Here is a 16,448-nt window from a genome sequence, read left to right on the forward strand (position 1 = left end):
CAGCCTCCGGTGGAACGCGGAAGAGACAGACCCCCCTTTGCAGCCGGAACTTGACGTGACGTCAGCGGATGTCGGAGCCGGCTGCAGCCGGGGGTCACGTGCTGCCTGTGAGCGGCCAGCGATAGCGCCCCTCACAGGCAGAAAAGGCACCACAAGGTATTTAGAGAAACACTTATGGACCCTGGGGGAATACATTGGGGGATCATATAAAGTAGTGGACAACCCCTTTAAGACTCCAAATAATGAAGTCCACTAATTAATAAATTCTCTTAATTCTCTGAAAGCATTCAAAACCACCGTACTTGTATGCAGTCATTATCTGATCTGACCAATTGATTATTCAGACCAAGATACTAATAATAAAACAACATGCCATGAATACACACTGATAGGCATGTCCCTTTAATTATCAGCGGTATTAGGTGACTCCGCTGCACTAACAGATTTTCCTTCTTTAATAGCTTATACTCACTATTTCTTAATATTTGAATAGTGATATATAATTGCACTTTACTCTTTAAAGCCTTTCTGTTCCTACTGTTTAATTAATGAGGGAACAAATCCTTTGAGGGAAATTACAGTGGGTACGGAAAGTATTTAGACCCCTTTAAATGTTTCACTCTTTGTTTCATTGCAGCCATTTGGTAAATTCTAAAAAGTTAATTTTTTTCTCATTAAAGGGGTTGCAGAGTGTACTTTAAAGGGGTTGTCTGGTACTTTAAAAAAATGCCAGTATGTTTTAATGATAAATACAACCTTCTTTCTAATTACCTTGTGCTGCTGATACTGCCTGTGAGCGGCGCTATCACTGGCCGCTCACAGGCAGCATGTGACCCCCTGCTGCAGCTGGCACTGACATCCGCTGATGTCACGACAAGTTGCGGCTGCAGCCGGGGGTCCCTCTTCCGCGTTCCACCAGTGGCTGCTGGGTTGTAATTCTAATTAGTGTATTATCCTTTTGCACCCAGTTGGCACCATTTAGGAGTAGCGTATTCCCTTCTCCATATTAGGGTTGTGGGCGGGGTTATTCCCCTGCGTCACACGCGGCATTCACCGCGCGCTCTCCCTGTCCTCATTCACTGGGAAAGCGCTCGGTGGATGCTGGGTGAGACGCAGAGGAATATCCCCGCACATATCCCAGCAGCCACCGCGGGGACCCCAGCACGCCGAGTCACGCCTCACTTATCGTGAGGTCACGTGCTGCCTGTGAGCTGCCACCAATAGCGCCGCTCACAGGCATTATCTGCAACACAAGGTAATTAAAAAGAAGGTTGTATTTATCATTAAAACATACTTGCATTTATTTTAAAGTACCGGACAACCCCTTTAAAGTACACTCTGCAACCCCTTTAATGAGAAAAAAAATTAACTTTTTAGAATTTACCAAATGGCTGCAATGAAACAAAGTGAAAAATTTTAAAGGGGTCTGAATACTTTCCGTACCCACTATAATTTCCCTCAAAGGATTTGTTCCCTCATTAAACAGTAGGAACAGAAAGGCTTTAAAGAGTAAAGTGCAATTATATATCACTATTCAAATATTAAGAAATAGTGAGTATAAGCTATTAAAGAAGGAAAATCTGTTAGTGCAGCGGAGTCACTTTTTTTAAAAGTACCGGACAACCCCTTTAAAGTACATTCTGCACCCTATCTTGACTGAAAAAAAACAGAAATGTAGAATTTTTTGCAAATTTATTAAAAAAGAAAAACTGAAATGTCACATAGTCATAAGTATTTGGGGATCCTCTGCCATTCTTCTTTGCAGATCCTCTCCAGTTCCGTCAGGTTGGATTGGGAACGTTGGTGGACAGCCATTTTCAGGTCTCTCCAGAGATGCTCAATTGGGTTTAGGTCAGGGCTCTGGTTGGGCCAGTCAAGAATGGTCACAGAGTTGTTCTGAAGCCACTCCTTTGTTATTTTAGCGGTGTGCTTAGGGTCATTGTCTTGTTGGAAGGTGAACCTTCGGCCAAGTCTGAGGTCCAGAGCACTATGGAAGAGGTTTTCATCCAGGATATCTCTGTACTTGGCCGCATTCATGTTTCCTTCAATTGCAACCAGTTGTCCTGTCCCTGCAGCTGAAAAACACCCCCATAGCATGATGCTGCCACCACCATGTTTCACTGTTGGGATTGTATTGGGCAGGTGATGAGCAATGCCTGGTTTTCTCCACACATACCGCTTAGAATTATCACCAAAAAGTTCTATCTTCATCTCATCAGACCAGAGAATCTTATTTCTCATAGTCTGGGAGTCCTTCATGTGTTTTTGAGCAAACTCTATGCGGGCTTTCCTATGTCTTGCACTGAGGAGAGGCTTCTGTCGGGCCACTCTGCTATAAAGGCCCGACTGGTGGAGGGCTGCAGTGATAGTTGACTTTGTGGAAATTTCTCCCATCTCCGTGCTCCATCTCTGGAGCTCAGCCACAGTGATCTTGGGGTTCTTCTTTACCTCTCTCATCAAGGCTTTTCTCCCACGATTCCTCAGTTTGGCTGGACGGCCAGGTCTAGGAAGACTTCTAGTGGTCCCAAACTTCTTCCATTTAAGGATTATGGAGGCCACTGTGCTCTTAGGAACCATGAGTAATGCAGAAATTTTTTTGTAACCTTGGCCAGATCTGTACCTTGCCACAATTCTGTCTCTGAGCTCCTTGGGTAGTTCTTTTGAGCTCATGATTCTCATTTGGTCTGACATGCACTGTGAGCTGTGAGCTCTTATATAGACAGGCGTGTGCCTTTCCAAATCAAGTCCTATCAGTTTAATTAAACACAGCTGGACTCCAATGAAAGAGTAGAACCATCTCAAGGAGGATCACAAGGAAATGGACAGCATGTGACTTAAATATGTGTGTCTGAGCAAAGGGTCTGAATACTTATGACCATGAGATATTTCATTTTTTCTTTTTTAATTAAATTTGCAAAAATTTCTACGTTTGTTTTTTTTCAGTCAAGATGGGGTGCAGAGTGTACTTTATTGAGAAAAAAATGAACTTTTTAGAATTTACCAAATGGCTGCAAAGAAACTAAGAGTGAAAAATTTAAAGGGGTCTGAATACTTTCCGTACCCACTGTATATAGACTTATTCCTCTATATAGGACTTTCAATTATTTAGCCCAGTATTCTAAGCAGGCTGCTCTAGCAATGGCTCCTGATCCAGACTATGAGTTCAGTATGTAATCTGCCAGCTACTGTAATACATTGTGTCACTGGATTGTACGATCAGTCAGGTGAACACTCAGTCACCCATATTTAGTATAACTCCATTATACACGGTGTTCTTCTTTATTTCAGCTTACTGCCCTGAACTCCTTTCCTAGCAGCTGTCAGAAGTGTAGAATTCTATCAGCCTATAACGCCTACACTAAACTATCCACTCTAATCTACCTCCACGCGTTTCACCCAATATTTTCATGGGCACATCAGGAGCTTTATTTCGTTTTTAAACACAATGTCTCTTTTTCATACTGTGCTGTCTCTCTATCACACGCACAGGAGCTACTTCCGGGCATTGCTGATAGCCGCGTTCAGCTGCACGGATGCCGAGCCTCTATAGACTACACTCCGCCCCTCTTCCTCTGATGCGCCCTCTCTCCAGCCAATCGGTGATTCTCTCTCTCTCTGAGCCAATCAGACGTGGCCACGTCAGCAGGGAATGCCGTAACGTCCCGAGAGTTGCGGAGGTATCCTGGATACATGACACTACAGAAATGCTTCGGAGGATTTTAACCACTGATAGCTTGGTCAGTTTACATTGAAAGCTCCATATACAGCTCATATTCTCCTACGGGGGGAAGCTTCCATCACTGTTTATGAGCAGCATGCTCTCAGGATAACCATCATATCTCCATATGCATCATCCATTTGTCTCATACCCTGATTTAATCCTAGAAAAACATAAGGATTTTCACCTCCTTAGTTTTTACAATTTTAAAGCCAACAGGCTATATAGGGTTATACTAATCCTTCAATATGATTCACCAAGGGTCACCATCCAACAATATTGTTGTCTTCTCCTCAGTGCCATGTCCTAGATTTACGTCATATTATATCATGATGTCCACCAACGTCATTCCTCCTGTCCTGTTGATTGATACACTTTCTTTTCGCAAATCACGCAGGGACATTAGATCCCAGGAAAGAAATTCACAAAGTCCATCCAATAAATGGAAGATGAAGACCGACATGAGGCAGATGACCAGGAGTATATTAAGCCTCACTCTGGAGATCATCTACCTGCTGACTGGAGAGGTGCAGTATTTAGGGAATTACTTCTCTTGATCTCTGTAATATATGGTTTTAGTTTTGCAGGTTTTTGCCCGTCTATCTGCACTAGGTTAACTGCCTAAAGGTTTTGCGCCAAGACCTGTCAATCACGTCTAGCAGCGCTGCGCAGAGCCGGCCAGTCTACACTGGTTCACAGCTATGTTCCCTGGCCGGATCTTTAAGATTTATGTTCTCTAAAATGCTCTGCCTTTTTTGAGGGACCAGTTGTAGTTTTGAATTAGATCATTAAATTGTACATATACCGTAATGTACTGAAAAATGAGAAACCAAATCTAAGTGAGGTTAAACGGTGAAGAAAATCTAAATTTCAGAATTGTTTTTGAGATTTGACTTTACTGCAGTTATTTTACGATTCACAATTATGGTGATACCAAATTTATATACCGTAGTTTTTATTATTTTAGTGGTGTAAAAAAAAAAAAAAAGTCCCCTTTTTCCAAAACCCATGCCTTTTTATTTTTCTAATGTTGGAGCTGTGTGTGGGCTTGTAATTTGTCTGCAAAACGTTTAGGTTTCATTGGTATAATCTTTGGGGTATATCCAACATTTTTATCCAATTGCATTGCAGTTTTTTTTAGGGGTGGGGTGGGTGGCTATCGAAAAACAGCTACCTAGACAATACTGTCATCCAGCAATGGGGCTGCAGCTACAGCACATAAGGTTTCTACAGGTATTCTGTCCTTACACATCCCTTATAGATGAGCGCTACCATCACCCTCACCACCATTGTGTTAGTTACGGTACTGCCCTATCTATGCTCATCTGTCCCAGATCTTCCAAAGCCAACTATGATGACTTTTAGGTTCTCTGATTGGATTATCATCAATTGATTATTATCAAAGATCCAATTACGGGACTATCTTTCAGATGGGTAGCCTGTTCACATGGGCTGGAGACTGGGAAGCAACACTCTTATGATTGCTTGTTTGGCTCATTATCAACCTGGTTGAATAGGTTCAGTCCGGCCTCTAAATTTATGTGACAAATCATCTTTTCTTGTAGGATTATGTTCCTGCCAAAAATTCCAGAAAGTCTGTAGCAACCACCATCCATACCAAGGTGCGACATGGACGAAGCAGGACTCATAGGCGAAAAACTGAACAAAAAATTCTAGACCTCACTAACAAGATCATTGAGCTGCTGACTGGAGAGGTGAGCGCTGCTGGGAATACTGGGACCTTATATCTGAGGGGGCAAATAGATAATGACCCTATCATTATGTGTCAGGTTACTGTAAGGTGTCAGGATGTCGCCGTGTATTTCTCCATGGAGGAGTGGGAGTACATAGAAGGACATAAGGATCTGTATAAGAACGTCATGAAGGAGGATCACCAGCCCCTCACATCTTCATCAGGTAGACAGAGATTAGATAATTGTGTGTGAACATGTATTTACATGTGTGTATGGTGGAGATGGCTGATCTGAGAGTGACTGAGAAATTGACTGAAATTGGACTTCCGGTTAAATTTTGTTACTACCTAAAGCATCAAGATTACTTACTCTTTGCCACTAAAGCGCTGACACTATGCTTCCTTTTTACATGTGACTGCTGCAGCCATTCACAGGGGTCATGCCAATGTAGATGGCATTAGAATCCTGTGCCCAGTCATTGACTTCAGTGGTCACGTGCTGTAGTCGTGATTGCTTGGTTGACATGGCAGCAGTGGAGAGACAGTCTGCAATATGCGTCTTTCTTACCTCCATACTTATCTGATCAGAAGCATATCTACCTGGGTAGCAGAGGGGGCGGCTGCCATGGTTACACTCATGTAGGGGTCACAGGCCTGGCTCGCTACAGAAGCATAACGCAGTTGTACTGTTAAATCATCACCTGCTGCTGCGCTCCGCACATTGAACAATTATTGAGCTCAACTTTCTTTGTCAGTATAACTCCAGTCTCTGCAGAACGCAGCAGTCAAAGTCCTTTTATAACTCACGTCTGTACATTGGAATTGAATATGCAAAGCTCAGGAGACGATAACAAAGTCAGTTTGACGGATGCGTTCAGCTGAGACAGCAGTTGAACTTCAAAAATTGAACTGTATAAGAATTCAATTTGCAGAGTGCAGCAGCCGATTATGATATAACTGCTGCGCTCTGCATATGCAGTGGTTGAAATGATAAAGGAGAGTGAGTTTAATAAGACTATAGTCACATACTGCAGCTTGGTTTTCCTATCACCCATGACAGCACCACAACGAGAGAGGGGATCCACCCTTCCAGGACAGGAAACCTACAGAATAAAAGGGCGGCGCCTCTCCACCACCTCAGTTGGTTTCCTGTCCTTGAGGGGGAACCTTGTTAAAATGGCGCCAGAAGAAAGAAGAGAAGATTATTCTCAGACCTGGGCCGGTCGGTTTCCAAAAAGGCACAGTCTCTGCTGCGGCCGGCGCCAGGGACCTGAAAGCGCCAAGGTGGGTCCAAGGGGGGCCTGTTCCGTCGCACTGGTGCGAGCCGCAGCTGCACCATTACCTTATGGTGGCCTGGCAGCCGCGCATCCCGGTTGCGCAGGCGCAGGACTCTATCCAGGAAATCGCAGCGGTGAAAAAAGAAGTAGCGGAGACCCAATGTCTTCTAACATGTTTCCGGCTAATGTTTTGTACCAGCCTGCGGCCCTGATGACAAGCGTACCGGAGGGTCCTTGATGGGAGAACCTTAGACAGGCTTACCTGTTGAAGATCCGGATACGACTGAGCGGCGCCCCTGCCTGGGGTCGGCAGCTCCAGCTCCATGCATCAGTGGAGAAGCTGCTGTGGAACTGCGCTCCTGCCTGGGGTCGGCTGCTCTAGCCCCGTGCATCAGTGGAGAAGCTGCTTGTGGTGCGGCGCACCTGTCTCGGGTCAGCAGCTCTGCACGTCAGTGACAGAGCAGCTGTGGAACTGCGTTCCTGTCTAGGGTCAGCAGCTCCAGCTCCGTGCATCAGTGGAGAAGCTGCTGTGGAACTGCGTCCCTGTCTGGGGTCAGCAGCTCCAGCTTTGATCAGCGCACTATTGGAGGCGCCCCTGCCTGGGGTTGACCACCCCAGTATTGCTCAGGCACTGCCGGATGGAGAGGAACAGACCTGTGACTCGGTCCAGCCTCCGAATCCGTACACCTGGTGGTGAGTGATCTTCGTGAATGTTTACCTTGTTTATGGGGCCCTTTCCTTGTTATGGTTACTAGGAAAGGCTGAAGGAAGTTAGCGCAAAACTCAAAAATGGGTGTGTGTGCTCTGTAAGACCCCATCTGGGCCAAGGGCCTCGTGCTTTAAATTTGGCTTCAGGATGGGAGCTGGACCTTAGACCTCTAGGCTAAAGTTAGCCACATGTCTGGGCCGCACAGAGCCTCATGATTGGCCTTCAGAATTTACCACAAAAATGAGCCTCAATCTGCTCAGTAAATGTTAAAGTAACACTCTGAGGTTTTTACTGTTGTCCTCCAGTCTGTTTACTCCATCCATAGGACGGCACATGGTGTTAATACTGCACATGGTCTCTGTGAAGGTCTGCTGTCCAGCTGCGTCTCATCAGTTGGCTCCTTCGGGTGGGGCTAGTCTGATAATTGAGATTTACCACCCAAAGGAAAGGTTTATCCATGAGCACAGTGCCTCATAAAGCCTCTTTGCGCTTCACAAAGAGCACATCATAGTGCATCATAGCATAGCGCTTCATAGCACATCATAGTGCCTCATGGCACATCATTGTGCGTCATAGCATAGCGCCTCATAGCATATCATAGCACTTCATAGCACATCCTGGTGCCTCATGGCACATCCTAGTGCCTCATGGCACATCATAGTGTCTCATGGCACATCATAGTGTCTCATGGCACATTATAGTGTCTCATGGCACATCATAGTGCGTCATATCATAGTGCCTCATAGCACATCTTAGTACCTCATAGCCTAGCGCCTCATGGCACATCATAGCCTAGCGCCTCATGGCACATCATAGCCTAGCGCCTCATGGCACATCATAGCCTAGCGCCTCATGGCACATCATAGCCTAGCGCCTCATGGCACATCATAGCCTAGCGCCTCATGGCACATCATAGCCTAGCGCCTCATGGCACATCATAGCATAGCGCCTCATGGCACATCATAGCATAGCGCCTCATGGCACATCATAGCATAGCGCCTCATGGCACATCATAGCACAGTGCCTCATAGCACATCTCTTCATAGCACATAATAGTGCCTCATAGCACATTATAGTGCCTCATATTACTTCACAGTGCCTCATAACGCATCATAGTGTCTCATAGCACATCATAGTGCCGTATAGCATCTCATAGTGCTTTATAGCTCCTCATGGCATGGTGCCTCATAGCACTTCATAGCGCCTTATTTCTCTTCATAGCGCCTCATAGCATAACAAATCATAGTGCCTTATGGTGCATTCATAGTGCCGTATAGCGTCTGTTAGTACCTCATAGTGCCTCATAGCGCTTCACAGTGCCTGTTAGTACCTCATGGGGCCTCGTAGTGTCTCTCGGTGCTTCAGGGTGCCCCTGTGCCTTGTAGTCCTTTATAGGGTGTCTATGCCTTGTAGCGCCCCTGTGCCTCATAGTCCCTCTTTGTAAAGGTACCGGTTGCACAACTAAGTTTATGTCTGACAAAACCAAGTTCAGCGACTGTAAACTGTGCATGGCAAGCTTACCGAATTCAGGGTGAAAAATATCCTAGCCTCTATTTTGAGACCGAGGGTGGCGATATTCCTGGCTGGTGCTCAGCTGGCTTGGTGGATTGCCGATTGGAGGCAGGTGACAATAAGAGCGCTTCCTTAGTTTTGCAGGTTAATAATAAACCTTGTAGGGTTTCACTCTTAAAGGTAAGAGGCATCATGTAGTGCTCATACAGCCATTGTGGGTTTGGTCCAATCAAGCGCAGTTTTATTGCTTTTTACAGGTTGCACAGAAGTCATAAACATTTAATATTTCTGGTCTTTTCCAAGCTCTGACTAAATAGGACAGACCCTGACTACTTATATAAAGCTCAGCTAACCCAGCTTGATCAAACAAAACAATATTTATCCAGGGCAACCACTGATACTTGTGGAGTCTGGCCTGTGTCTCTGATTAGCTCCAAGACACATACAGTCTGCTCTGCTTTCCAGCAGTCTGACTAAGGTGAATGCCTAGCCTGCTCTGGTGCTTAGCTCTCCAGGTGCCCTAATCAAGACCTGTAAAGCTATTATTTAACCCAGTCCTACCTGGGTTTGCTACAGCCCGAAGAGGCTGTACAGATTCCTTAGGGTTAGATCATTGGAAATGGACTCTAGAAGACCTGCTAGTAAATCTGCAGTTCTAGATTGCTGTATAGTAGTATATGGGTTTAAGGAGGTATACAATCCGGTTCCAATTCACATGAAACATCAAATTTCCTGAGAATAGTTCTTGGCATAAAATGAGGATTTAGGCTTTCAATTTGTCTCCTTCCATTCAGATGTTAATGAGCCTTAAGGCTTTATGGAGAATTATAGTAGTTAGGACAACTCTCATATCGAAGGAAGAGGCATTGACAATAGTTTTACCTCAACTATTTTGGGATTATGGGCAGATCCATCGAGCGCTGCAGAACTCACTGGGCAGTTAGTAAGAGTTGTGGTCTCCCAAGGTAGAATAAGGAGTCCTGCTATATGTCAAAATTAATAAGCAGTCTGGCCACAACTCTGAACAAGGCGATATTGCTGTTAATAACTCTAATCTCCTACATTCCAGTAGTAACATGGTCATGGGTACACACCCGGGGGCTGCCTCTAAAGACCCGGTTCCTCTAACCTAAAGAAGCTTTAGGCAGTATATAAGAAAGCTCCATTCATCTATACATGGTCACCATGTAAAGGTCTTGTCATACAATAGAGTAGCTTTATCTTACATAAACCATTATGGAGGAACTCTGCCAAGATCCCTAATGACACTTATGTCTAATCAGTTCAGATGGCGAAGTCTCACCTTTTATCTTTAACAGCACCTCATATAAAGAGGAAGAGAATTGCAAATGGACCTTTTTAGCCATAGACTATTGGAACAGTGTCCAACCTTCATTGAATAAGCAAGGAATGTGAAAGTGAGCTTTGGATCTAGGCCCATTTTCAGTCCAAAGATGGCACCCTGGGATGTGAATCCAGTGCTTACGGCTCTAACAAGCCTTCACTTTCACCCATGAATTCAGCGTCTTCACATTAAAGACTATTATCCCGGTGGCCCTGACTTCAGCATGGTAAGTTAGTGACATTCAAGCTTTGTCGGTTGATCCTTTGTTTATACAGATCCTAGAAGATGGGCCTGTTCTGGAGCTACCTGATCTTCTGAAGATAGCTTCCAATTTCCATAGAATTCAGGAAATTGTGCACCCTACTTTTTGTGCTAATCCGGGGAATCCATGGTAGAACAATAAGAAAGCGGATGTCCCCATCAAGCATTATGTAAGGTTGCGATTCAGTCTTCACCTTGCACCTTCTATAGACACTATAGGCTTGATCTGGGAACTTCTGCTGTCCTTTCCTTTAAGAAAACTGTTCTACAGGCTGTGGTCCCACCCTAACTTTAAAGTTTTTTCTCTGTAAATCTCTTGTTGTGGTGCTGTCATGGGTGATAGGAAAACACTAAATTACTTACTGGTAATGTGATTTTCCTGAGCCCATGACAGCACCCTTATATTACCTCCCATCACTGGTAGAAGTTGATCACTTCATTTCCTTTGTGGTGTTTGATTCACGTGGTGTGTAGAAGGAAAAATCATGGGATATATAACTATTAAGTAGTGTCCTCTCATACTCTGTAAACAACTGAGGTGGTGGAGAGGCGCCGCCCTTTTATTCTGTAGTTCCTGTCCTGGAAGGGCGGATCCCCTCTCTCGTTGTGGTGCTGTCATGGGCTCAGGAAAATCACATTACCGGTAAGTAATTTAGTGTTTTTCACCACAAACTTGGAAAATCCACAACATGTCTGCTGCGAAAAAAAACGCACCGTGTCTTAAATGTGATGAAAAAAAAATTAATGTTTCTCACAGCTGACACCTGGTACTATGATTCTCACAGCTGACACCCGGTACTATGTGCCAGGAGCAGTCCTGCACCGCTGCCGGCACATTAACTCCCGAAATGCCTGCAATCAAAGTCGATCGCAACATTCTGGGAGCAAGGAGAGGAGAAACAGCCCCTCTTACCTTGCATCGGAGACTCTGCGCGGGGTCCCGATCGTTGCCATGGTGACCCGATGGAAGATAGATCGTGCACTGCACATGATCTATCTAACTTGTGTCTGCAGGGGCTGACAGTCTGCATAGCACAGGGATGGCGGCTGGTAAGTGTAATACAAAATGAGTTGCACCACTCCAGCACTGAAATAAAACAAAAAAATGCTGGACTTGTGCTTTAATTTAGGGAAAAGGCGTAAACAACCTCGATATCACCCTCAGGAAGACCGCCTAGTATATTTAAAGTGGTTGTCCGGTCAAAATCGAGTCTGCAGTCACTCTGTGTGACTTCTAGTCGGCCATGCCCACTGGACGGCCGCGACACTAGTCTGAGCACGGGCTCAGTGTATGACAAGAGTATAACGCATACATACCCCTCTGGTCCTGGCTCAGAAACCGGCGAATCCCCGCAGTGCACAGTGCGTGCGCTCCCCAGATTCATAAGCCTGCAGTCACACAGAGTGACTGCAGACATCGATTTGGACCAGTCAACCCCTTTTAAGGGAATCTGTCAGCAGAATTTCACACCCCAAACTATTTATATGCACATGTAGCTCTTTCAAAGACAAGTCCAGCAATACCTTTTAGATGTCCAGTCACATTCCTCCACTACTAATCAGCCTTTGAATTAATATGTGAATGAGGCTGACAAACTATTTATAGATCTGAAGCCTCTGTCACTCCAGCTCTATTCCCAGCTCTGCCTCCTCCAGTTGCTTTGTCTGCAGTGACAAGAGGCTTCAGATCTACAAATAGTTTTGTCAGCCTCATTCACATATTAATATAGTTTTTATCGGTCGACCATGACAGCACCACCAGAGAGGGGATCCGCCCACCAAGGACAGGAAACCTACAGGCTTAATAGGTAGGGGCGGCCCTCTCTCTCGCCTCGTCTCAGTTTGGTTTCCTGTCCTTCATGGAGGGAACCTATAGCAGGCTCATGGAAGATCTCCGTATGAAGCTGAATGTGGCGACGGCTGTCGAGCAGCGCCCCTATCTGGGATCGGCAGCTTCAGCGTCAGCTATGCAAAGGCACCCCTATCTGGGGAATGCCCAGCATCTTTTTGCACCGGATAGCAGTGGGAGCTGCGCCCCTATCTAGGGTGGCAAGCCCTAACATCGCTTGCTACAGCCAGGTCTGCGCCCCTATCTGAGGGGGGCTGCCCCTGGACAGGTCCGGACTGCAGTGGGACTGCGCCCCTATCTGGGGTTGCAAGCCCACCAACCCCCTGAGGATGATGGCGGGGTTGCGTGGGGTGCCATTCCCATTGACACCCGGCAGAGGATGGCGCTCTGGATATTCCGGGGGGGCTGCGCCCCTGTCTGGGGTGGCAGCCCCGTCGGTTCAGTGGTGGCTGCGACCTGGGGAAACAGGCCGATCATCCCCCTGGAGCCTACCTGGAGTGGCGGCTGTAGCATCTCTGCGTCCTCTGGGCTCGCGCAGGCACGCACTTCCGGCCTCCTCCTGTGAGTCGCGGCTTGATGACGTCACCGCGCCTCTCGGCGGTCACGTGACCGGAGCCGAAAGTTCCGGTCATGTGCATCTGGAACGCAAGTATAGTGCGGTACTAACCGCGGCGGCGTCCCGGTGGTAAAAATATATATATATATATATATATATATATATATATATATATATATATATATATATATCAGTTAATTAAAATTGATGTAAGGGTGGAACAGGTGCTACTATTTAACTGCCCAAGCACCGCTGTTCCGGGCTTCCCAGCTTCACTTCTCCCTATCATGGAGACAAAGTGAGCAGAAGCAAGTTCAGCAGCCGCCATCTTTACCATCTCAGTGGCTGTTTGGGGAGCTTCAAAAGGTACTCTCCAGCTACTGGTAATGCCCGGTTTTCAGGAAAGCAAGGTTCGGCGTCTAGGTCCAGTCATTGGCTCCAGCAGGATGGACGAATCTGCAGCCTCCAGGGAAGATCCCCCGGCTGAGAAAGGTCCTTCCTCCAAACCGGTACCAGCCCTTTGAGCCTCCTGGGTAAGTGATCTTCGAGAAAGTTCACTTAGTAATGGGGCATCCCTTCTCCTCTTCTATTTTTTAATGTGCCTCCAAGACCAAGCATTTTTCCTTCCAGACTCCTATTCCAAAAAATTGTCAATCCTGTATCAATCAGATGCTAGCAGAAGAGACCCCTAGTTTTGCCTCGGGATTGAATACCTTAGTCAAGTCTGAAATTAGTAAAATCCTCTCTAAAAAAAGCTAAGAGAAAGGTGGATACAGACTGTGAGATATCTCCTGCCCCTGATGACTCCCTGTCGTCGGCTTATGAGTTGGACTCTGACAACTCAACCTCTTCATCATCCACTTCCTCAGATAGTGGTGCGGGTCAGCATTGTTTTCCCCTTAATGAAATTGATAGTTTGGTTAAAGCGGTTCGCTCAACTATGGGCATTACAGATGCCAGACCAGAGAAATCGGTCCTGGATGTAGTGTTCAGGGGGCTGGGGCAAAGGAAAAGAAGAAGTTTTCCTTTTAATGATAAACTTCAGGATCTGATACGTAGAGAATGGAAAAGACCGGAGAGAAAGGGTGTTCCCCCTCCATTCTTTAACAGGAAATACCCCTTTGAAGACTCGACTTCTTCCTCCTGGGAGAAAGCCCCAAAAATAGATGTGGACATACTGTAGCTAAGGCATCTAGCCTATTGTCTCTTCCTTTTGATGATATTGGGGCCCTTAAGGACCCTTTGGACAGAAAAGCTGACACCTTTCTCAAAGGAACCTGGGAAACGACTGCTGGGGCTTTAAAGCCTAATGATATGGCTGGACCAGCTTGAATCCCATCAGAAGAATAACACACCCAGGAAAGAGATTTTATCAGATATGTCACTTTTACAGGGGGCAGCAGCTTTCTTGGCGGATGCCTCCGCGGATTCAGTCAGGTTGGCAGCAAAGTCGGCCTCCGTGTCCAACGCAGCCCGTAGATGGAGCCCTGTGGCGTAAATGTTGGCTAGGTGATATTCAGACAAGAATGAGACTCTGTACTATACCGTGTGAAGGGGAACATCTTTTTGGGCCTGTTCTGGATGAGATTCTGGAATAAGCTAGTGACAAAAAGAAAGGGTTCACTAGCTTGCCCGTTCCCACTTATAAACGTCCTTTCCATAGAAGAAGATTTCTACGAAAAAGACCGCAGAAGGGTCAGGAGAAGTGGGAAGACCGCAGGCCGAAAGGTAGAGGGCTCCTATTTGGCTCTTCTTCTTCTACTCGAGGGCCCCAGAAACCGAGTCAATGACTCGTAGCCCAGGTAGGGGGGAGGCTGTTGGGCTTCTTACCTGCCTGGACAAAAATTTCTGCCAGTAACTGGATCCTTGATCTGGTAGGTTCGGGTCTGTGGTTCGAGTTTCGGGAGATTCCTCGTGGGAGATTCATCTTGACCCCAGTCCGTTCATCAGTGTTAGAGCAGACGGCCCTACAAGTGGAAGTCCTGGACTTGGTTCGTAAAGCAGTCCTTGTGGAAGTCCCGGCATCGGAAAGGGGGCTAGGATTCTACTCGCATCTCTCTCTGGTTTCTAAACCTGACGGTTCATTTAGGTGTATCATTAACTTGAAAGCCCTTAATAAGTTTTTGATAGTCCCCACCTTTAACCCCTTTACCCCCGAGGGTGTTTTGCACGTTAATGACCAGGCCAATTTTTACAATTCTGACCACTGTCACTTTATGAGGTAATTACTCTGAAACGCTTCAACAGATCCCGCTGATTCTGAGATTGTTTTTCGTGACATATTGTACTTCATGATAGTGGTAAAATTTCTTCGATATCACTTGCGTTTATTTGTGAAAAAATTGAAAATTTGGCGAAAATTTAGAAAATTTCACAATTTTCAAAATTTGAATTTTTATTCTGTTAAATCAGAGAGATATGTTACACAAAATAGTTAATAAATAACATTTCCCACATGTCTACTTTACATCAGCACAATTTTGGAACCAAAATTTTTTTTTTATTAGTGCGCTATGAGGGTTAAAAGTTGATCAGCGATTTCTCATTTTTCCAACAAAATTTACAAAACCATTTTTTTACGGACCACATCACATTTGAAGTGACTTGAAGGGGCCTTTATGACAGAAAATACCCAAAAGTGACACCATTCTAAAAACTGCACCCCTCAAGGTGCTCAAAACCACATTCAAGAAGTTTATTACCCTTCACGTGCTTCACAGGAATTTTTTGGAATGGGGAAGAAAAAAACTTTTAACTTTTTTTAACTTTTTTCACAAAAATGTTACTTTAGATCCCATTTTTTTTATTTTTGCAGGGGTAACAGGAAAAAATGGACCCCAAAATTTGTTGTGCAATTTCCCCTGAGTAAGCAGATACCCCATATGTGGGGGAAAACCACTGTTTGGGCGCACGGCAGGGTTCGGAAGGGAAGGAGCGCCATTTGACTTTTTGAATGTAAAATTTGCTTGAATAATTAGCGGACGCCATGTTGCGTTTGGAGAGCCCCTGATGTGCCTAAACAGTGGAAACCCCCCACAAGTGACACCATTTTGGAAACTAGACCCCTCAGGGAACTTTTCTAGATGTGTGGTGAGCATCTTGAACCCCCAGGTACTTTACAGAAGTTTATAACATGGAGCCGTGAAAATAAAATGTTCACATTTTCCCCACAAAAATGTTTTTCAGCCCCCAGTTTTGCATTTTCATAAGGGTAACAGGAGAAATTTACTATGCAACTTGTTGTGCAATCTCTCCTGAGTAAGCCGATACCCCATATGTGGGGGAAAACCACTGTTTGGGCGCACGGCAGCGTTCGGAAGGGAAGGAGCGCCATTTGACTTTTTGAATGTAAAATTTGCTTAAATAATTAGCGGATGTGCCTAAACAGTGGAAAACCCCCACAAGTGACACCATTTTGGAAACTAGACCCCTGAGGGAACTTATCTAGATGTGTGGTGAGCACCCTTGACCCCCAGGTGCTTCACAGAAGTTTAGAACATGAAGCCGTGAAAATAAAAAAATCTAACT

The 16,448-nt window shown here is 45.5% G+C and overlaps 1 protein-coding gene across 2 annotated transcripts in view; it reads left to right on the top strand.

Moving 5' to 3' along the window:
- The window catches only part of LOC141273808 (uncharacterized), a 32,350-nt gene that overhangs the window by 6,500 nt on the left and 9,402 nt on the right, over nt 1-16,448 (top strand). Inside the window, exons 2-5 of one of the 2 annotated variants that reach the window (XM_073686180.1) lie at nt 3,490-3,737; nt 4,116-4,245; nt 5,284-5,433; nt 5,509-5,635. In XM_073686180.1, the coding sequence (XP_073542281.1) occupies nt 4,168-4,245; nt 5,284-5,433; nt 5,509-5,635 (355 nt within the window). In that variant the 5' untranslated portion in view covers nt 3,490-3,737; nt 4,116-4,167. The remainder of the gene's footprint in view (nt 1-3,489; nt 3,738-4,115; nt 4,246-5,283; nt 5,434-5,508; nt 5,636-16,448) is intronic. The other variant, XM_073686179.1, reaches the window with a different exon arrangement.

This window comes from Phyllobates terribilis, unplaced genomic scaffold (genome assembly GCF_046119375.1).
Source record: "Phyllobates terribilis strain yellow unplaced genomic scaffold, ASM4611937v1 Scaffold_5__5_contigs__length_657084704, whole genome shotgun sequence".
NCBI lineage: Eukaryota > Metazoa > Chordata > Amphibia > Anura > Dendrobatidae > Phyllobates > Phyllobates terribilis.